Source organism: Poeciliopsis prolifica, unplaced genomic scaffold, assembly GCF_027474105.1.
Source record: "Poeciliopsis prolifica strain line A6 unplaced genomic scaffold, Auburn_PproV2 SCAFFOLD011, whole genome shotgun sequence".
In the NCBI taxonomy this organism is placed as follows: domain Eukaryota; kingdom Metazoa; phylum Chordata; class Actinopteri; order Cyprinodontiformes; family Poeciliidae; genus Poeciliopsis; species Poeciliopsis prolifica.
In genome coordinates, this window is record NW_026562386.1 from 2,951,708 (window position 1) to 2,972,916 (window position 21,209).

At 43.0% G+C, this 21,209-nt stretch overlaps 2 protein-coding genes across 2 annotated transcripts; one reads left to right on the plus strand and one right to left on the minus strand.

The window, feature by feature from the left end:
- The first annotated feature begins 597 nt into the window (after window positions 1–597).
- Window positions 598–9,407, plus strand: gnao1b (guanine nucleotide binding protein (G protein), alpha activating activity polypeptide O, b). The gene is made up of 9 exons (XM_055036396.1): window positions 598–686; window positions 1,669–2,230; window positions 2,322–2,364; window positions 5,018–5,159; window positions 5,398–5,558; window positions 5,651–5,779; window positions 5,878–6,007; window positions 6,980–7,133; window positions 7,219–9,407. The coding sequence occupies exons 2-9, from the start codon at window positions 2,113–2,115 to the stop codon at window positions 7,404–7,406; spliced, it is 1,065 nt and encodes a 354-aa protein (XP_054892371.1). The 5' UTR covers window positions 598–686; window positions 1,669–2,112; the 3' UTR covers window positions 7,407–9,407.
- Window positions 9,408–9,897: 490 nt separating this feature from the next.
- Window positions 9,898–20,597, minus strand: cog4 (component of oligomeric golgi complex 4). Its single transcript, XM_055036380.1, has 20 exons — window positions 20,441–20,597; window positions 19,231–19,313; window positions 19,029–19,143; window positions 18,761–18,935; window positions 18,297–18,490; window positions 17,534–17,639; window positions 17,292–17,449; window positions 17,163–17,221; window positions 16,399–16,523; window positions 16,179–16,297; window positions 14,034–14,200; window positions 13,781–13,946; window positions 12,383–12,445; window positions 12,176–12,289; window positions 11,955–12,047; window positions 11,791–11,874; window positions 11,614–11,715; window positions 11,369–11,497; window positions 10,146–10,297; window positions 9,898–10,035 (listed from the first exon to the last, which is right to left on the minus strand). Exons 1-19 carry the CDS (start codon window positions 20,573–20,575, stop codon window positions 10,163–10,165), a joined length of 2,322 nt encoding a protein of 773 aa, XP_054892355.1. The 5' UTR covers window positions 20,576–20,597; the 3' UTR covers window positions 9,898–10,035; window positions 10,146–10,162.
- Between the last annotated feature and the right edge of the window lie 612 nt (window positions 20,598–21,209).

A 21,209-nucleotide genomic window follows, 5' to 3' on the forward strand; every position in this document is an offset into this window, starting at 1 on the left:
ATCTCGAGTGTGAACTATTTCAAACAGAAGTGTTGTATTATATGTTGGATAGTGACCAATTTATCCAGTCACATCTACTCGAGTAACATTTTGGACAAACATTTACTTTTAATAATTTTTTGGTTTTGTTTTAACAGTGTTGTACTTTTTACTTTTCACTTGAGTGATTTTATTATCAATACTCTTGAGTAACATTTCTGGATGCTCAGCCCACTGTGAGTAACATTACTGAATGAAGAACAGGCTTGTTTCAACCTAATAAAATGACCAGATATAGTCGCACATTTTGTTAAAGCTTCTTAAATTTTATATTGAAAGAAATTGATTTGGATAAATGTTTCTTTATTTTGCTCGATTTTGTTATTTTGTAATTTATATGAAGTGTTTTCACTTTACCAATCTTGGTCCAGCTGATAATGTAATTTTTAAATATTAACCGACTGGTTTTAATCAGTTTGAGATTTGACCCTGTTGTCTCTGTGTTTCTTGTGTCACCAACGACTTTTTTGTCCCATTGTGTTCGCAGAAACACGGCCGAGTGAGCTCTCTTTGACAACAAACTATCTGTGACGTGTACCGCTCCGGTAACCATGTCAACGAGGATTTAGGCCGTTAGGCGAAAGTAAACGGCTCATAAACTCTGAATGCATTTTATACGCTTTCTACGTTGGAAAACTTTAGTGTTTGTAAGTATTTATGTTGTTCGGTAGGCTCTTACACTCGACGCTGTCTGTTTTCTTTGATAAAACACGGAGCATATGCGTCATTTTGGAGCGAAGCGTGAAGATGTGTGTGTTATGAAGTGATTTCTCATTCTGTTGCTTTTCAGTTACAAAAACGTTTTGAGTTTCGCTTTAGGAAGCTTGTAGTAGCCAGTAATGTACCTCTCACTCCCTTCTGTTGTGTTTCAGTTACAGAAAAAAAACATATTTATCAAAAGATCTTCAGTTAAGAAAAGCAAAACGTTTATTGGTGGATCTCTGGCTGTCAAAAAGTATTTTTACTTTATTTGAGTGACACATAACCCGCTTTAAACTGCAGTGTGTGATGTTTATAAAACTATGTTTCACATAGCCTATTTGTTGAAACTCTCTGTCATGACAGGATGAGGTAATATGTGGAAAAAATCAACCTCCTCTTCCTTCTCCCAGTGCTATCTAGAAACAACCAATCAGAGCCAGGAGGCAGGTCTTAATGCTGTACTACCTGCAGCTAACATAGCCTATTTTAATGCTCATGCTAGTTAGTATGGCCTCTGATGAAGGCAGATAACCTATTTTCCTGTAACAGTGAGTTCTCCGCCATCCGCACTTTGAGCAGTACTCTGACAGTGCTAAGACCCTCCTCCTGGCTCTGATTGGTTGCTTTTGACAGGGAGCGGTGCGTTTCTTCAGACAGCCCGGGAGGAAGGACATCGATTTATTTTCACAGATTATCTGTCTCATAGTACACTGTCAGGACAGGGAGACAGTTTTACCAAATATGTAAAAAAACAAAAAAAAGTTACATACTGCACCTTTAAATGGTTGATTTTGTGGTGTTTTTTTTTTTATTTATTTTTCTGCACTTGAGTAACTTGTCGGACTGTTGCTTTTCATTTCTACTTGAGTAAAAATATGTTGAAGCGGTCACACTCTTACTTGAGTCGCAATGTTTGTGTACTTGTAGTTATTTGCCCTACTGAGGTAAATCACAGCCGCCTCTTCGATTATATGTCACAACGGCCTGCCATACAATCCCGTCTGCGCTTTCCTTGAAAAGATACTCCGAAAGCGCGCAGGCTCGTCATCCTCAGCGCCGCCCTGTAGAGAGAGAGAAAGAGAGCGCGCGAGCGAGCTGGAGACCCCCTCCCCACCTGACAACCCCGCAGGCTCTGTCACAACGACCCCACCTCCCAACCCCCTCTGAGCGAGGGCACGGAGCGACAGGCTCGCATTCGCGGAGAGAAGACCGTTCCGGGATCCCGGCTCCGTTTCGCCCTCAATCCGGGCCCTAATGCTGTAGCGGCCAGCGCGGAGGAGAGAGCGGAGTGAGACGTAACGCAGCGACCGAGAGTCGGCGAGGGACAGGGCGGACTGGGGAGACGACGGGATCGCTCATTCGCCTGGAAACATGGGATGTACACTGAGCGCCGAGGAGCGCGCGGCTCTGGACCGGAGCAAGGCCATCGAGAAGAACCTGAAGGAGGACGGGCTGGTGGCCGCCAAGGACGTCAAGCTGCTGCTGCTCGGTAAGAGGAGAGGCTGCGGCGCCGCGCCTCGCCGGCGGAGGGGCGGAGGTGCTCTCCGTGGTGCTGATCTCACTGCCTCCGTTCTTTGCAGGCGGCGGAGAGTCCGGGAAAAGCACCATCGTCAAGCAGATGAAGTAAGTGCCCCTTACTTTATTATTGTTAGTTTTTATTTTATTATTTTTTTTCCGTTCAAATTCCGGCCTCGTTTTCTCCGCTGACAAACTCAGTCGGAGTGAAAGGCCCGAGATTGCGCCTCCCCTGTCTGCACGGAGGTAGGCTGGGCCGCCATGTTTCGAGAGGCCGAAGCCCCAGAGGAGCACCGGTGACTCCAGCTCCTCCTGCAGACCGCCAGCCAGCGAGCCCGTCCCAGGGTGCTGTTCACCGCCGGGGGTGCTGAAATGTAGTTAACGAGGGTTTCGCTTGACTACAGGGAGTGTGCAGCTAGGGATATGTACAGGGTGTGTGTGTGTGTGTGAATTACAGTGAGGTCACTACTGCTCCATTAGTGAATACCTCTGCTTTTAATCTTAATGGCTTTAAGTGCCCGATATTGCCGGGAGTACTTTGCCTATAAAGCGGATTTACTCAGAAATATTGCTTCTAAAACCGCATCTAAACCTTCCCCTGTCTAATCTAAATCGCCCTTTGATGTTTTAAACGACTGCTGCTGTTGTCTTCCCTAAACCTCTTAGTCGAGTTGAAGATGTTTCAGCACGAAAAGACTCATACCTCCCTGCAATCTTACGCCTGGGTCCCGCTTCCTTGGGTCATCCCTGTACCTGTATATTAAATCGGATGGAAGTGGGGCACTCCTTCACGCAGCCGATGCATTCTCAGCTCTCACTTATTTCTACTACATGAACACGTTTGACTTCATGTGCACATCGTGTTCTTGGCATGCAGATACAATCCTGCAGCAGGCGTACTTAAAAAAAAAAAAAAAAGAAAAAAAAGACCAAATGTACTGTTTATGTTTCTATTCCAATATGGTACATTTGGTGCAATCATCAAAAAAGATGCTGCAGAATTGTATGGCTGGTCTTCCTGCTGCTACTCCATATCTATCAGAAGGTTCTACTGGTTGTTTTAAAGGTGAATCTTAAAAGTTAAGAGTCTTTGTAATTTTGCAGCATTTTGTGTTGGTTTACAGTATTCTGCTAACACGAGAACTCTTCAAAGGGGACATTTTAGTGGTTGTTGTGCCTTCCTAAAAGAAGATAACAGGGGAAATCTTGACATTTGTGAGCGTATTTTGCTTCTCCCTCCCTCTACTTTACATAAACAATTGGCTCGGCCGACCCCTCAGGAACGAACGAGGAGCGAGAGGTGAAATGGGACCGAGCATTTGTCTTGGGAGAAGTTTGCCCAGCCTCCTCTTGTTTCCATTCAACCTCATTACCCTTCCCAGTGCTCCCAGGTTGCAGCATATCGTAACGGCTCTGCCCTGAACCCAATTCACTCCTCAAAAACACCGTTTGCAAATACTCTCAGGGCCTTTCCCCTGGCCTGGGCAGGCAGCGGATGGATGGGTTTTACTGCTCACTTTGAGTCGTAAAGTGCAGGTATTGGAGGCGAGCAGTGATGACATCATTGCCACATACGGTGCAAATCCTTGTCCTGGTCGCGTTCATGAGAAAGGAGTTGAAGTGTAGTGTCAACAGGCATGAGGTGTCTGTCCAAAGGCTTGAAAATGGTCATAAAGTGAGGTAAAACGATGCATGCAGCGGGGTGGATTTTATGAATAAAACAGGCATGCCGCTGTCGCCTGTCGGCCGCAGAAATGTCAGTGGTGTCTATTTTTGTGCTTTTCCTCTTTAGCACTTTTATTGGTCAGAAGGAGTTTCATTAATAACTCATAATGCTTTTTAAAGAGACACTAATTGTGCAAACCCAGCACTTTTGATGCTCAGAGCCTTTTTTCAAACAAAAGAGCCCAAGTTATTTTGACTGTATGTGCTAGTTATAGCATAAAATATTTTTTGTCTCAAAATATAACCAAAGAGTTTAGTCAGTTTTGTGAAGTAAAGTTCACATTTTAATCAAAACCAACTTTTTTTTTTTTTTGGAACATTTCCATTTAAGCAAAACTGATATTTCCCGCAGTAAAATATAAGCTGTTGATTTTTTTTTCAAATAGGAAAAATAAAAGGAATCATAATCTGCAACCCCCAAAAATGCAGCCATTTTTTAAAATTCCATAAAACTATTAATTTTGATGATGGTGCTGCAGATTCAGGCCATGTGGTTGATCTCTGCAGCGAAGCATCCTTTCATAATGTGCCCTGATGAGATGGAAACATGAAAAGCGTGATCCCTTATCTGTTTTCCTCATCGGATGTCAGTCGGTGTTTGTGAATGATGCGATGAATGTTGGACTGCGGGTCGGCCTCCTTATAGATCCAGTCAGTCGGGCCGAGCAGGGCCTGATGGACCAGATCATAAGGAGTTTAATTGTGCCTGGTGGAAGTGATTGATTTGGTGCTCAGATTGATTTCACTCCATCGCTCGTCATGCATTATAAATGATTTAAATATCACATTACTGCCAAATTACACATCGCAGACAGCGAATGGGATCAATTCCTGCTCCACTTTAGCATGACAGAGAAGGAAGAAAGACAAGCATGTGCAGCTCCAGAAAAAGCAGGAACAGTGAAGCTTTTACTGTAATAAGTCATTTGTTTTGAAATGTAGGAACATATGGACATTTGAGACTATTTTTTCCCCCCCTTCTTCTCTGTTTAGTCCAGGCTCATGCCTGTCTGATAATATCTCTGTACGCCCGCAGGATTATCCATGAAGATGGCTTTTCTGGGGATGATGTGAAGCAGTATAAGCCTGTGGTCTACAGCAACACCATCCAGAGCTTGGCAGCCATCCTTCGAGCCATGGACTCGCTGACAATTGAGTTTGGAGACAAGGACAGAAAAGTTAGTCTCACCGAGAGGTCAAATTTGCGAGTTGACCTCTCGCAAATTCAATTTTATTAATATAATCTTGAAATGCGAACGTGTCGGAGAAGAGCTGGGTGTAGACCGTCAGACGAATTTATTCATGCGCAGTTTTAAGAAGTTAGTTTACAAAAAAGCTCACCAAACTGTCTCAGCTGGCGATGAATAATTCACAAGATCATATTTCTGTGTCTGTTCCCCCGAACTTATGAAACAGGCTGACGCAAAGCTGGTGTGTGACGTCGTCAGTCGCATGGAGGACACGGAGCCGTACTCTGCCGAGCTTCTGGCTGCGATGAAGCGTCTCTGGGCCGATCCGGGGACTCAGGAGTGCTTCAACCGCGCCCGGGAATACCAGCTCAATGACTCGGCTCAATAGTGAGCGCAACGACAAGAAGCCGCTGTTTTTGTGAAGAAGAAAACAGTAGACCTGCAAGTTTTACATCTCTTCCTTCTCCTGTTGTCAACAGCTACCTGGACAGTTTAGACCGCATCGGGGCGGCAGACTACCAGCCGACGGAGCAGGACATCCTGAGGACCCGAGTGAAGACCACCGGCATCGTCGAAACCCATTTCACCTTTAAAAATCTCCATTTCAGGTGGGAAAAGAAAAGGCCCTGCTGCATCTCGTGAGAACTGAATGTCACCAGTTTTAGCTCCTGCTCTGAACCTGCTCTGAAACGCTCCCTGTTTCCAGGCTGTTTGACGTTGGAGGTCAGAGGTCAGAGAGGAAGAAGTGGATCCACTGTTTTGAGGATGTGACAGCGATCATTTTCTGCGTCGCTCTGAGCGGGTATGACCAGGTGCTCCACGAAGACGAAACAACCGTAAGTACTGGGGAAACACGGTGCTTTTTCTAACGGCCGTTTACGCCACTGTCCTTCAGTCTGTCACAGGGAGTTTATGAATTATTTTTCACACTAACAAAAAGTGATTTACACAGGCGGGAAATGGTCAAGTCAGTCCGGTAAGATCAGATACAGATTTAAACTATTCTTAATGATGAAGAACCAAGGAAACATTAAAAGGTCGACACAGAAAAAACAAAGCTTGCAATTCCAATGACTTTTTCAAATATTTAAAACAACAAAAAGGTTAAACAAAAGAGATGATTGTTGTAATTGTTAGTAACTACAACAGAAATGATACATTAAGCAAAGCAACTTGATTAAAAAAAATGAAAGCTTAGTTTTTTTGCAGCTATGGATTACTTAATAATTGAATAACTAAATAATAAATAATATAATAAGATATAACTAATCAATCAAAAACTTGCTAAAATTGGAAAAAAATAAACTAAGACAATAACAGAACTAAAAATAAAAGCATAAATAATAAATGTAATGTTAACAAATAGTTAATATAATCCCTGATAGCATTTTTAAAATACAGAAAATGCTCCCAGTGGGACCGATGTAGGAAAATGGCGCCGCAGTTTTAGTTCTCACCCTGGGTATCAGCAGAGCTTTTCTTCTTCTGGCCTGGAGGACCAAAACACTGTGGTCAAAACAGCTCAGGTAGCCACTGCAGACACTTTATCATGCTTGTAGAGGGAGCTCAGCTTCCAGTTTTGTCCCTATTTTAACTCCGTAGAAGCTGTGATGGAGCAGCAGTTTTATTCTTCAGGGAGAGCAGCGCGTTATAGTGATCGTTCATAAAATCATGAAGTGTCTGCGTTGCACCAGGAGAGGTGGTCCAACTCCGCCGGAGTTCAGTTTCCTGTGACATTTCTGTGATTGGAGCGGATCTGTTGCAGCGAGCTGGAGAGATTTCCCTCAGTGCTGTTCCTCCTCCTGCAGAACCGCATGCACGAATCCCTCATGCTCTTCGACTCCATCTGCAACAACAAGTTCTTCATCGACACCTCCATCATCCTCTTCCTCAACAAGAAAGATCTGTTTGCTGAAAAGATCAAGAAGTCGCCGCTGACGATTTGTTTTCCAGAATACACAGGTGAGTCGGCGGACCCTCGTCCCTCAACTGCTCGTCTCCGTCACGGGCGCGCCGAGCGTCACGTCTGGCCCTCTTGTCTCTGCAGGTGCTAACACATACGAAGACGCTACGGCTTACATTCAGGTTCAGTTTGAGAGCAAGAACCGCTCTCCCAACAAGGAGATCTACTGTCACCTGACCTGTGCCACAGACACGGGGAACATCCAGGTAGTGTTTGATGCCGTCACCGACATCATTATCGCAAACAACCTTAGAGGCTGCGGCTTGTACTGAGGCCCAGAGCCAGAAGCACAGAGGTCGTCATGGAGTGTGTGAGGTGTTAATAATGATAATTTTGATGATTCTTAAATACAAAAATATGTAATTCTACACGTCCAAATGGGACCCAAAGAGCTGCCGTCAAACACCACACAGGATCATTGCCATGATTTGTATCCCCGTCATTTTTGTTTTAACTCTAAACCCTCCCACCACCCAGTTTTTTTTTTCTTTTCTCTTCGTTTTTTTTTTTTTTTTTTTTTGTTTTAAAAAAAATGTGTTTTTAAGTTGAATGTTCTGTAAGGCTGGAAGCACCAGAGGTTTATTCAGCCCCAGCCTGGCCCAGACACGCAGAGGAAGGACGCCGTCCCGTTCCGCTCTGATTTCAGCCTCTGGTGCTCCACGCGACGAGCTGCTGAGTGTGAAGGTGGAGATGATGATGATGATGATGGTGATGACGGTGTCTTGTGACTGAGGGGCGCGGACGCACAGAAAAGAAGGAGGCTGTGTTAACTTTCCTTCAAACTGCCGGCCTGCAGGTCTGTCCCACTGGGTTCGGCTGTCATGAAAGAGGATTCTTGTGTCCAGAGTCATTTCTTCAACAACAAAGAGAAACATTGGTGCCAACCATCTGAGAATAACAAATAGGGCAGTAGGGTCAGAAATTAGAGCTCAACACTGTTGATTCATATTATTTAAATATCAGATTTTATTATAATGAAAGACTTATTTATGCCTCTGTCTCCCTCTCACCTAGAAGAAAAGTCCCGTGCCGCATGCGGTGCTGTGAAAACTCGCCCCCTTGCAGACTGCGTAGATTTTGAGCCCGTTTTAGATCATGCCACGTCATATTGATTGAATTTAAGCCTGGACTTTGACTAGACCGCTTCAAAACCTCCATCTAGCTTTGTTTTCCCCTGCACTACTCCGACTGTTGTGCTTCAGCTCATTATCCTGATCATCACACCGCCACCGCCGTGTTTGACTGTTGATATGTTCTTCTGAAATGCTGTTAGCTTCATGCCAGATGCAACAGGACGCATCATCTAAAACAATATCTGAATATTTTCCTAGAAGTTGTGGGGACGATTAGGATATCAAAGGGGGAATGTGAGACGGTTCTCCCTGGGTTTTGCCTTGCGACTCTTAAGGACCCAGTTTCGGCCCGGTCGTTTCCTGTATGTTGAATCATGAACCTTAACGGAGGGAAACGAGGCCTGCAGTGCTTTAGATGTATCTGAATGATGAGGCGTCGACCAACTCTTAACGGATATTTTAGGTAGGCTGGGAAGACTCAGCACTGTTCCATGTTTTCTCCGTTTGTGGTTAAAGGTTTGTAGCTAAAAGCCTTGAAAACGGCTTTGTAACTCCGTCCAGACTCATGCTTACGAATGACTTTGTTTCTCTTTGGTTCGTTGACAGACGTGATTAAAAAAAACAAAAAGCCAGAAGAAATAATCTGTAAGGGGGTGAAAACTTCTTCACAGCACTGTATTCATTTCCTTTCATGAAACACCGAGGTGCAGAGGGTCGCGAGCAGCTCTGCATCAACATCCAGGCTCCGGCATTGCTGCTGCTGCTGCGAGGCCCCTGGATGTGTAGAACAGTGAACCCTCACCTCATGCGGTCTTTGTTTGGGGAGGTTTTCTGATTTAACCCTCCCCACCCGCTCTCTCTCTCTCTCTCTCCACCGCCCGTCATGTTTCTCTGTTTGCAGGGAACTTTAAAGTACAGCCCCTCATTTTCACCCAGACTGCCCCTCCCATCCCTGTACTCTCTTCAACCCATCACATATCAGTCAGTCCTCACATCCTGTCTCCATTTTCACCCTAAAAAGCACCGTACTGTATATATATATATTATGATTATACCAGATTTTTTTTTTTTTTTTACTGTGAATGTTTCTGTGCTGCACCCCCATCCTATTCAGTAGTTTATTGGTTGCTCTCATGTGGAATGTTTGTGCTGAGCCAATCGAATGTTGTGTTTACATTAAAGCCACACTTTTCCTAACTATCTCTGCTTTGGCAGTCTTGAGTTTTGATTGCGCCGCGACGTAACAAGCTGTTCCCGCTGCCTTAATCTGTACAGAGAATTAAGGCTGGGCCAGGAAATTAGGCTGCATATTATGAGAGAGTGAACCACTTTTGATGCTTCACTGCCTCGTGAACAAAGCTGCCCATTTGGAGTCAGAAATACGCATAAAAAAAAGATTGGGAGCAGCTCTGGCATGGCAGTGAAATGTGCTGGATGGCAGGGATCAGGAGCGCAGCGCAGCAAGCGCTCAATTTATTAGGTTAAAAGTGTTCCATCATCACCGGCAAGGAGCAATTCATATATTGAATGACTGGGCTGGATCAGCTGTCTGACCCGCTTCTGTCATTTTAATGGCCGGGACGTTCATTACTGCTCTGCTGCACCGGCGGCCCCACAGCTCCGCTCCACGCTCCCAGTGTGTCCCCGTTTCTCTCTCGGCCCGCTGCAGGTTAAAAATACTCCACTGTAATACAGTCTCACATTTCTGATTTTAATTACACATTTTACAGTTAACTAAAGATCAGGCTGCTCGACGTCGCTGCTGCTGTGAAACCGCGTCTCCAGAAGCTCAGCTGGAGCTGCTGCAGACTGGGATCAGCTGGGCAAACTGCAGGAAAAAAAAAAAAAAAACACTACTGAGGAACAAACAGGGTGTTTGTTTTGTGTCGCGCACACATCTGTTTAGAGTTTTTCTTTTTTCCCCCTAATGTGCTTCACCATCAGTAGCTCGTCATCTAGAGTCGAAGCCTCTTGATATCTTCGCTTCTGAAGTCGATCCGCAAAGCCAGAACCTGACGCACCTCGGCGGGGGTCAGCCGCCATGTCAGCGGGCCCGAGTTCGGACCCCAGTAGTCCAAGATCTCAGTCACCTGTAGGACAGATGAGCAGAAACCTCAAGATGCTACCAAAGAGGCCGAGAGCTGGGCAATGTTGATCTCACGCCACCTTTAAGTTCCTTAGTTTTCACATTTTTCTAAATAAATGAAAACTAAAGAAATAAGACTGATTAAATTTGAACTTCCCTTTAAGAAAAATAAAACAATGCACAAAGAGGAAACAGTTTTGATTTGGACACTATTTTAATGATCATGTTAGCTGGGTTTCCACAGGTTTTACCAAATCAAATTTAAGTCTTTCAAAGACTTTAAAGTATGAGGTAGATTTAAGACCTTTATCTCCACAGAAATGTACGAACCTCATCCAGTCCACAGACATTAGATTTGCACTCAATCGATGATGGATGCAAAAAACTAGCTGATTTGCTAACACCGTTAGGTTAGCAGCTAATTAGCAGCTAGTTAGCAGCTAGTTAGCGGTAGGCTCAACTATCCAGTCGCACTCAGTGTCCGATAAAAGAGAAAAAAGACATACGGCATATGATTAAATACTCCGAACCGATTAACATATTTGAGGCCAACTTACTTTGTTTGTGAATGAATTTAGGAGATTTTAATTTTCGATGCATAAATTTCAGACTTTTTAAGGATGCAAGTCCTTCCACAGACTTTTTTTAACCCCTTGAATGAGCCAGCAGAGAGAAAGTGCCAGAGCATTTCCAGCCTGTATTGAGCCACTGAGTTACACAGTTGCCCCTCTCCCACCTGTTGCTGAGAGTACTGATTTTCAGTTATAAACAACATGGAAGCTAAAGAGGCTCCAGGGAAAACATGCTTGTATTTCTAATAAGAAATCTTAAGTATGTATTTGTAATCCATCATGTTTTTTTTTTTCAGGCAGAGTTACTTCATTTATTGATATTCTTCTCTAGTAAAAGTAATATTTGGTCTGACCTAAATTTTTGCAATTAAGGTTCAGATTCTTCTTATCTAGAAAGTTCTGTAATATAGCTTCTTTTCACAAAAAGTAATCGTGACAATTAACACTTAAAACCAGTGAAACCAGAAGACGATTTTAAAAGTGTTAGTGTGAATCTGAGTTACCCTCTCCAGGTTGAGGATGGTGGCCATCTGCGTGAGGCGAGCGAACTTGTCTCTGATGGTCCAGGTGGTGACCGTGGTGAGGTACGCCACCAGAGACCGCAGCTCTTTGTCAAACTGCAGCCCTCCCAGCTGCAACAGCAAATACATGAACCACAAACCAGCAGGATTCGTTGGCAAATCACTGCAACTTTTCAAATATGCAGGGAAAGTTTGGCGCCACCCTGTGGCCAAGAGCGGCCGCTTACCCTGCTGAAGGAGCATTTGAGCACGGTTTTCTCCAGCTCGACGGAGATCAGGCTGGTCATCAGGCTGGTCAGAGTGTCGTAGATGACAGGACTGAGGGCCGTCTGGGGAGGAGAACCATAACCATTACAAAAACATAATTAATCCGATCAGAAATCACCTGCTTTGATGTTCGTCACCTTGAACTCTGCCATGAGCTGCTCCAGGTTAACGATGAGCTGCTGCACCCAGGGGTCGTTAGCTTCATAGTCATTAAACTCTTCCTGTGAAGATCGGCCACAATTAACAACAACAAACCCGACTTCTGGGTGTTTTTTGTGCGGAAATGTGAGGTGAGCAGAACCTCCTCTATGTTGTGGGAGATGGATAGAAAGCTGCTGATCCAGGGCTTGACTTGAGGCTTTACAGCCGTCGTGTTCAACTCTGTTAGACCTTCCTAAATATAAATTAAAGTCAGGTCAAATATTGAGCAAAGAGCATTAAAGTCAAAGTTAGAATAGCTTTGGCTCAGTCTGTAGAGAATCACTGACAGGTATTCATTGTTTTGTGCGGCGCGTGTCTAACCTGCAATAGATCCTTGAACTTTGCAGAAGTGCTGACGAGGTCAGACAAGCAGCTTTCGATCTTTGCTTTTTCACCAGATCCGACCCCCTGACTGAACATCTTGGAGCAGTCGTTCTGCCAGGAAAAGGAGACAAAAAAATACATAAATCTGCTTTTTCAACCTGCGGAGAAATTTTCCTAAAGAAAGGGGAGAACTGAGCCTTTTACCTCCAGGTTTCTCTTCAGCGTTGTGATATTCTCACTGCAAACCTCCACGTTATTCAGAGTGACCTGCGTTTGAAAAGCAAGTTAAGGATTGAACAGAACTGCGCCAGACAGAGATCAGAACCGGATAATGTTCTCTAGCCAAGCTCTGATTGGCAGATGAAATGCTGAAGAAGAGATTTTGGACCAATTCATTAAAGGTGACCCATTATGCTTCATTGAACCGGTTTGATAGATCTATTGGTGATTGAAAACTAGTCTGCAGTGAAGCCTTTGAGACATAAGTTTCAAATCTCCGCCTGGATATTTTTACTTATTTTAATTGTACCCAGTCCTTCAAATGTCCTTTGAGTAAAAATATTTGCCCATTTATCCATAACAACTGGAACCTTCAATATCTGGCGAGTTATTTTTGCAATTTACCGTCTATTAAAAGAGTTACTTATTAGATTAATTTCTCCCTGCTTCATCCGGGCTGAAATTACCGTAATAACCCGACTTTGGCTGAAGCTGGGCTTCAGTCAGTTGGTGCTGATTTGTGACGTTTAATTCTGGAAGATTTTAAAATATTCGTTTTCCAGACAACCAAAAAGTTAACTTGTTGCCAAAAATTAGATGGGTGTTTTTTTTTTTTTTTTTTAAGCACTTGGAATATTTTTAGAATCAGTCGAGATCCAAACATAATAGAAAAACACGCAACATGTGAATTTTGAGGTGCCTTTAAAGGAATAAAAAACTTAAAACTCCTGCTACTCTCAGTCAATTATCAACCAACAAGAAGTTTTTAGAGTTTTCTCACTTTTTTACCGTCTGATATGCGTTACAATCTCTACAGAAAAACATTTGGTATCAGTCAGACTTCATCCGACTCAATCGGACCAGATTTTTATGCTAATATAATGCTATTCTAACAATGCTGGGAAAAAAGAAGAGCCCACTGCTCTGAACCTGCTGGTTTCTCCACCAGACATTGATTTCTGAACTCTACCTGAGTTAAAACATTAGTTTTGATGTTAATGAATAAATATGAACATGTTTTTGTTGCATTATTTGAGGTCTGAAAGCACAGCATCTTTGTCATTATTTTTTTATTTTCTGCAGATAAATACTACATTTTTTTCTTGGAGTTTCAGAGATATATAGTCAGTAGTTCAAAGAGTAAAAGAACAATGTTCATTTTACTCAATATAGAGAGTGAAATCAGAGAAACTGATAATTTTAAATGGTCTCTTACTTTTTTCCGGAGCAGTTAAAATTAAATTTTTTACTTTTAACTACATCCTGAAGCCAAAGATTGTGTCACCTGAACCGTGGCTGTTAGCTGTAAACCTCGAAATGGAGGGGATTTTACTAGCAAACAGAAGCGAGAGCCGCACGCGGCGGCATCTCCGATCGTCTCACCAGGAAGGCGGCCTTGGCGTTTTCGGTGCTCTCGATGCCCAGCGTGTTGAACTTGCCCTGCTGCAAGCTGCTCTGCATCAGGCTGACGGCGCTGCTGACGCCCCGCTGGATGTCCTGAAGCGTGGTGGCCGGGAAGCCCTGCCGCAGCTTGTTGTACAACACCTCTCTGGCAGCGGGGAAGGAGGACGGAGGTGAGACCACTGGCAGCGGTTTTGTCTTTTGATTGTGTCTGGCGGAGAGGCTGAGGAGTCACCTGAAGTCTGACTCCAGCAGAGAGTTGGCGTGGTTGATCATGGCGCAGAGGCAGTCGATGTTGGAGCTGGACAACGCTCTGCTGATGCACTTCTTAACGATATAGAAACAGTCGTCCACCATGCTGCTGGTCAGCTGACCCTTCTCGTAACTATCCATGGTAACAGCCTGAAGCAGGTAAGAATCATAAGTTAATATCATGTGATATTATTGCTTTCATGTGTGTATTTAGCATTTAGCAAAGCTAATTTCAGCATCATTTTACTGGATTTTCTAAAATCTATTTATTTTTCTTGAACTGGGACCTGAATCCAAATTTTGTACCATAAACATGCAAATGTGAGCCGGTATGACAATAAAGATGCTTCCTTGAAGAAGTAAGATTAGAACAAAATAAATAAATTAAAATCTGATGCAACCTGCAGCTCTTGGACTCAAGCAGAGACAAAGAAACTACATCGACTATTCGACTTCTTCTGAACTCTGCAGAGTGAAATGTTTTGATAAAAAGCTGAAGAAATGAAAGGATGATAAGAAAACAAATAGTTTTACTTTCATTAACGTCTGACTGTTTTTACACTGCAGACAAAAATGTGTCGCTCAGAACACAGTCATGTTGTGCCCACAAAACCTTAAGATCCATGGCGTCACAGACACAATTCCTGCTTTTTAACATCACCATGCAATCTTGTTATTTTTTTGTTTAGCGTCAGCAACGCCATTTAGAACAAAACAGTAACAGAAGAATCATGTTGTTAAATTTGTGGCTCTTCTCTGGACATCCTGTCTTCTAACAACGAGGCGCAGCAGGATTAGAAACCTCCACGAACGCCCCAGGGGACGAGTCTCATAACGAGGCGTCGAAGCAAGTCTAACAAACTGGAAGTAATTTGTTTAACTGGAATCAGGTCGGTAACTTGGGACACAAAGCGGAGCCTCCCTGAGAAACCGAGACGTTCAAAACAAAAAAACAGTTTACATTCAGCAAGAGGAGAAACGGATTTGAAGAATGAATCAACATGGAAATGTTTAAAACAGAGGAGTCGAGTGTAAAGCCTGGAGGTCGATGTCTGTAAGCGTGTCAGCATTAAGACTCCTGAATCAAACGATCCGATCAGCCAGCAGAACTTTGTGTTACTAGAAATGAAGACAAAATATTTGGTTACGAGCTTCAAAGAGCGCTCTGGAGAAAGCACAAGTAAAAATCACAGTACAGGTTCTGGAAAAACTGCAGTGAACTGGAACTAATTTGGTTCCTTGGCAGCAGGTCGGTAACTTAGGAGGCAGTTCTTTAAAAAGTATTCACACCCTGGAAACGTTTTATTGTTTTTACATTTTGTCACATCACAATCAGAGACTTTGATGTAATTTACTGGGATTTTATGTGAAAACCCTCAAAAAGTCGCACATAATGAGGAAGAGGAAGGAAGAGTCAGTGGGTTTCAAATAAACTTAAAAAAATCTGAAAAGTGTGGCATGCATTTGTGTTCAGCTCCCCTAGATCTAAACATAGTAGAACCACCTTCTGCTGAAATTACAGCTGCAAGTCTTTAAAAGTGTTGCATATATTGTGTCTTTTTTGCAAATGATGTCAGAATAGACAGATGGTATTGAGATTAAGATGGATTGGGATGCTGTGGTGGCGCAGGGGCAAAGTACAGCCCACGTATTGAGGCCTTTGTCCTCGTGCCGCTGGTTCGACTCCCATTCTGGTGACATTTGTCTCATTACCCCCTTTCCTGTCCAACTACTTTCAAATAAAGGCCACTAGAATCAAAAAAAAAAAAAAAAAGATTAAGCTGGATGATAATCCATCCCATCAACTTCAGTGCCGTCGTTTTTAGACTTTTTCTAAATGTAATTCGCATGTCGCTCAGCCAGAGGCAGTTTTCTACTCTGCTGAACATCATTGATTTATTCTTTTTCATTCCACTTCCAAATAAGCAAAAGACGTGATTTTTTTAAAGCTTTCTAGAAATATCTTATATATACCGTCATAACTTTGAATTTGAAAACTATCTCCATGTCATTTTGAGTAAATTTAAATTAAATTGGCGTTTGTGGAGCAAATTCTCCAGTAATTTGTGAGTGTTGAAAGGTTTCGGAGATTATTTTGGCAGCAGACGTGACGCTTCGCGAGCCTGACCTTGTTGACCGACTCTCTCATGTAGTACTCCTCCATCGGGATGTAATATCCAATCAGCTCCTGCATCATGGTGCTCAGCAAACAGTGCTTGATTAGCTTCTCCACGTTCTGCTGGTGCTCTAATGGGTTTTGGAGAAAATAATGGAACAGCTTAAAAACAACAGCCAAAAAAAAAAAAAGAGACATTTGAAACAAATGTCCTGACTCGTGATAAAACTACCTGCTGTGATGCTCTGATCATCTCCAACCTCAAAGTCGGCCATTATGCGGCGACGCAGGAAGCGCAGGTACAGCTCCGCCCTGGCGTTCATCAGCGTTACTTCCGTCAGGACCGGGTCCAGCTCCCTGTTCGGCAAGACATTTTTTAATAATGACACAGTAATGACAGTGGATTGACTTTGTCTGTAACTTTTGTCTGAAGAGCCGACATGTTTGTTGACAGCGATGTGCCTGTCGCAATAAATCAATAACTCAGTCGCACGATGAATTAAAATAAGCTCCATAATTCCCATTTGCATGTTTAGTTTTTCTGTTTTCTCTCTTTGTATCAAAGACGAGACAACAAAATGCTTCAGTTTGATGCGTTGGTCTCAATTAGCCACTTTTGTGGAGGAAAATGTAGTTTACAGACATCAGTATCCGTTTTATTTGTTATTTTGTTTATTTCTCTTGGATATGTAAAATTTCCTTCAGCTTTCAGTGTTTAATGTTTGTTTAACATTAGATTTACTGATATTCATAAGTGTGAACTCGCCACTATGTTACTTGAACATGGTCTCAAAACAACAATATTATCGTTTATCGCAATAATTTCTGAAACAATTCATTGTTATCAAGTCCAAGCGGATATTCTATGTGACAAAAGAAAATTAGACCAATCCGGGCTGCCTGTGTGATTTTATAATTACTGTAATTTGTTACTTTCTGCAGTATTTCTATGAATAGAACCACTGTAGAGACAAACGGGGTGAATATAAAGCAGACCTCGGCTCGATCCTCTCCCCTGGAACGCTCTTCATCATGCTGGTCTGGACAATCTGGAACTGGAGGAAAAGGGGTCAGAAGGAGCAGACATCCAGAGCAGAAACCATGCAGCCCGGGTGCAACACCCACCTTGTTGCGGTATCCTCTCTGCTGGGTGAACTTATCAACAATTTTCTGGGCCTGGCGGTCGCATTCCTGCTGCAGGTGAGTGATGAGGGTGTACAGATGGCCCGGGCCGTAATACGTCTCCACTATGGGCTGATGAGTCTCAACGACACGAGCGATGCCTGTGAGCAGAAACCACCACATTATTGGAGCCGTCGTGTCATGAGCGAGAGAACCCAGGCGGCGATGCAGAGGGGGATTCTCACCTTCCAGCAGCAGCGTCAAAGTGTCTGCAAATATCAGCAGAGCTCTCTTCTCCCCCAGATCGCCGCCTGTCGCCAACAGCAGGTTCTCCTCAGCTTTGGAGGCGAGCTGCGTGGAAAAAAAATACCCACAAAGTTTCTCAAATCATCATGCGATGAACTGGAGCCACGAGAATCTCGCAACAAGACGGAGACACTTTTCAGGGAAAAACTGTAGAATAAAAATCCGGAGCAACCAGAAATAACAAGCCTGCAGCTGATCTAGAAAGACAGCGTTCTCTCTGGAAGCAGAAAGACAGAGCACAGAGAATAGACTTTACAATACTGCTCTTAGTTCACTAATCACTAAATGGTTCAGCACCACGACACATCGAAGACATGCTGTTGAAATAGCAACTTTCCAGACCACTCAGGTCTTCTGGTACCGGTTTCCTTTGCATCCCAGAATCAGAACCAAACTCGGAGAAGCAGCATTCAGCTTCTATGCTCCGCAACTCTGGAGCAAACTTCCAGAAAACTGCAAAACAGCCAAAACACCGAGTTCCTTTAAACCTTGACTAAAAAGCCACCGGAAACATGAACCAACAATCTGGTCTGTGAAGCTGGGTCTTTACACAAAGCATCTCGAAATGCCTGGTTGCTGAAATGTACTACACAAATAAAATGTGACTGATTGATTGATTGAAATGGCCATTCAAAACTATAACAATATAACAATCACAGTGTTATATTGTCCAGTGCCTTTCGCAGCTCTGCTGGAACCTACCTGACTGCACAGGTACTGGCCGAACCGGGCCAGACCCTGCTGGTGGAGGCCCAGCAGAGGGAAGATCTTGAAGAACCTCTCCACTTGAGCCAGGTCGACGGCTGCTACGGCCTCGTCGAGCTTCTCTGCCACGATCACCTTCAGCTTCTGCTCCGCCTCCTGCAGCGTCGCCAGACTGGCGTCCACAGCGCTGCCTGTTCAGAAACGTCACATTATGACCGTCAGAGTTTATCAATTGAAAACAAAACATTTGAGGGAAATAGTTCCAGCTGGTCAAATGCAAAAGGTTAAATGTAATAGTCATATTTTCAGCATTAGAGCCGAGATGCACAATCCGGGGCAGGCTGGCATGGTAGCAAAAATTAGATGCTAAACATGAAGACAGAAAAACTACCAAAAAGTACAAAATCAACAATGAGCGTGTTTCCACAGCAACACAAAACAATCAATAAGAAGCCTCGTACTTTCTTCTCCCTGACGGCTCAACTCAATCACTGATTGGTCCAGAGAAAGGTATCGATGGATGTGAGCAGCTGCCTGTTCATAGTCTTCGTTACGCAGCGCCGTCTGAACGCCGTCGGTGCAGAACTTCAGGTCCAGGATGTCGTCAGCGCGCTGGATGACGTTATAAAGCCGGGTCTACGAACAAAACGAAAAATAAAAACACAGCCTTTAGACATGCATTAATTATCAAAGTCTCCACTTTAAAAAAAATAAAAGAGGTGCACTTACTTTTGCCAGGTCGAGCTGTCTGACTTTTCGGCTGACATTTTCAGCCAGACTGCAGGTGAAAGTGATCATGCCTGACAGCTGGCTGGCATCTCCTCCAATCAGCTGGAGATTCGGTCTGCAAGGAGAAGAATTAAAGCACATCAACTATATATATTTTGATAAAGATCTCAGGAGAGCTCAAACAGATTTATTAGGTCTTTACCCCATCCTCTGCAGTGCCAGCATCTTTGTGTGAATGCTCCCCTCCTGTCCCACCAGCCTGTCGAGCTCAGCTTCCACTTCTGTCTGTAATATACAGAACAAACACAAGAATTTTTAAACTAAGCAGCATGCATACAGTACAATCACAAGACATGCGCATGAAGGTTTAACTCAACAAAGCATCAACTTAGTCACACGATAAATTCATATGCTCAAATGTATATTTCAAGAGTTTTCTTTTGATAATGTCTTTTGATAAGTTATTGTTTTGAGAATGCAAACATACAAAAAGATTTTCTGAGACCATGCTATATTCTCCCCAGAAACAGCGACTGTTAGTGGCTTTCATTTGATTTAGGAGCTTCTCTAAATTGTCTAATAGTTTTGCACAAATCTTTATAAAACTCTTACTGTACAAATTAGGAGCCGACATGTCCTGTAAAAGAAAATCTATACCAGGTTGTAAAGCACAAACTCTCTAAGTTTATATAGGGAATAAAATCGAAGAAAAAATTCTGATACGGGTCAATCATTTACCTCTCAATGAACAATGAAAAAGTATTTCCCAATATTCTAAGCTTTATCCTCAGCTTTGTTATATAAACCTCTCTAAGGCCTTGACATGCAGAAAGTGAATTTCACCATTGGGTGCAGAAATCTTTAGTGAGACTCAAACATCCAGCAGCCATTTCCTGGCAGATTTAACTATGTGACTCCAGTTATCACACATTATATGTTTTATGAACTTATATGAACTATAAGACATAAACAATAAAATGTGTGCAGTAGGTGGTTTGTCCTGGTCGTGTGTAAGGTGTTTTATTGTTTTCCTTAATTCAACACACAACATCCAATCACTTACAGCCCCTGACGTCACTATGGAGCAGGTACTCACGTTTCAACAGTGATTGAATTATGATTTCCAATTAAAGGTGAAAAACAACGTCTAAAGTTGATTTGACTTGAAAAGTCTGGACAGCAGCTATAACAGGTCAGACTGTTTTATTGTTCTGCTAAACTCCGCTGTAATCAACTGTAATACGGGGTTTAACAGGCAGTAGTTTCTAAAACACAGAATGGTAGCTTTGGTCCAGATTCTCTCCTAATCAATCAACAGTGGATTTTCTTAGCTCTGTGACTGAAGGCAGCAGCATCGCGGAAGTTTACATGGTGACGTAGGCAACAGACTGAGCGCTGCCTCCGATACGAACCTCCTCGGTACAGAGCTGCTGGTAAACCCGCTCCAGGTCGTCCAGCTCCGTCAGCCCGGAGATGGTCTCCATGCTCACAGACGACAAAGAGCCAGAGTCGCATCTTTTGGCGACCAGAGTTACGCTGTCAGCCATCTTCCCCCACACTAAAACTCCTCCGGCGTCAACGTCATAAGTGTGCTTAATAATCCCTCAGTTTAGTCTGGCAGGCAGAGTTTCAGCAACAACTTCGGCTTTACGTCAATAACATTGTCCTCCTGTTATATATTGGTGTTCATTAAGAAGCGTTTTATTATGGGCATTATTACATTAAACAAAACGTCCTACTTATTTCTGTCGGAATTAAACACCCAGCCTGAGTAGACAACTTTTGGGGCGAATTACCCCTCATATTTGCGCATGCGCGCCGCACCAAGCCCGAATCCTTTCATTTGTTTTTTTAGTTTATATGAATTCTGGCCCATATCTTCACTGTGATAAATATTTGTGCTTCCTTTGAAGTATTTTTTTTTCTTCTAATTTACAACAATTTTAGCTTTAGACACAAACAATTTCTCCTATATATGTAGGTATTTGACTTAAGCGTCAACTGTTTATTTCAATCTGACTATAAATCTAGTTGTGCTTTTTATTCTTGTCTAAAAGCAGATTAAGTTCTCCATACAATTTGTAATCACTTTGAAAGGATGTCACTAATGTAGTTACCTGTATAAACATGATTCAAGATTTTAAAAAAATGTTTCTTTGATTATACAGAAATTAAAAAAAT

Coding starts and splice junctions, on each gene's coding strand:
- gnao1b (XM_055036396.1), top strand. CDS start 2,113: ATGGGATGTACACTGAGCGCCGAGGAGCGCGCGGCTCTGGACCGGAGC. Junction 6,008..6,979: donor TCCACGAAGACGAAACAACC/GTAAGTACTGGG, acceptor CTCCTCCTGCAG/AACCGCATGCACGAATCCCT. Junction 7,134..7,218: donor TTGTTTTCCAGAATACACAG/GTGAGTCGGCGG, acceptor TTGTCTCTGCAG/GTGCTAACACATACGAAGAC.
- cog4 (XM_055036380.1), bottom strand. CDS start 20,575: ATGGCTGACAGCGTAACTCTGGTCGCCAAAAGATGCGACTCTGGCTCT. Junction 17,222..17,291: donor AGAGAGGATACCGCAACAAG/GTGGGTGTTGCA, acceptor CTTTTCCTCCAG/TTCCAGATTGTCCAGACCAG. Junction 10,298..11,368: donor CCATCCTCAACCTGGAGAGG/GTAACTCAGATT, acceptor TCTGTCCTACAG/GTGACTGAGATCTTGGACTA.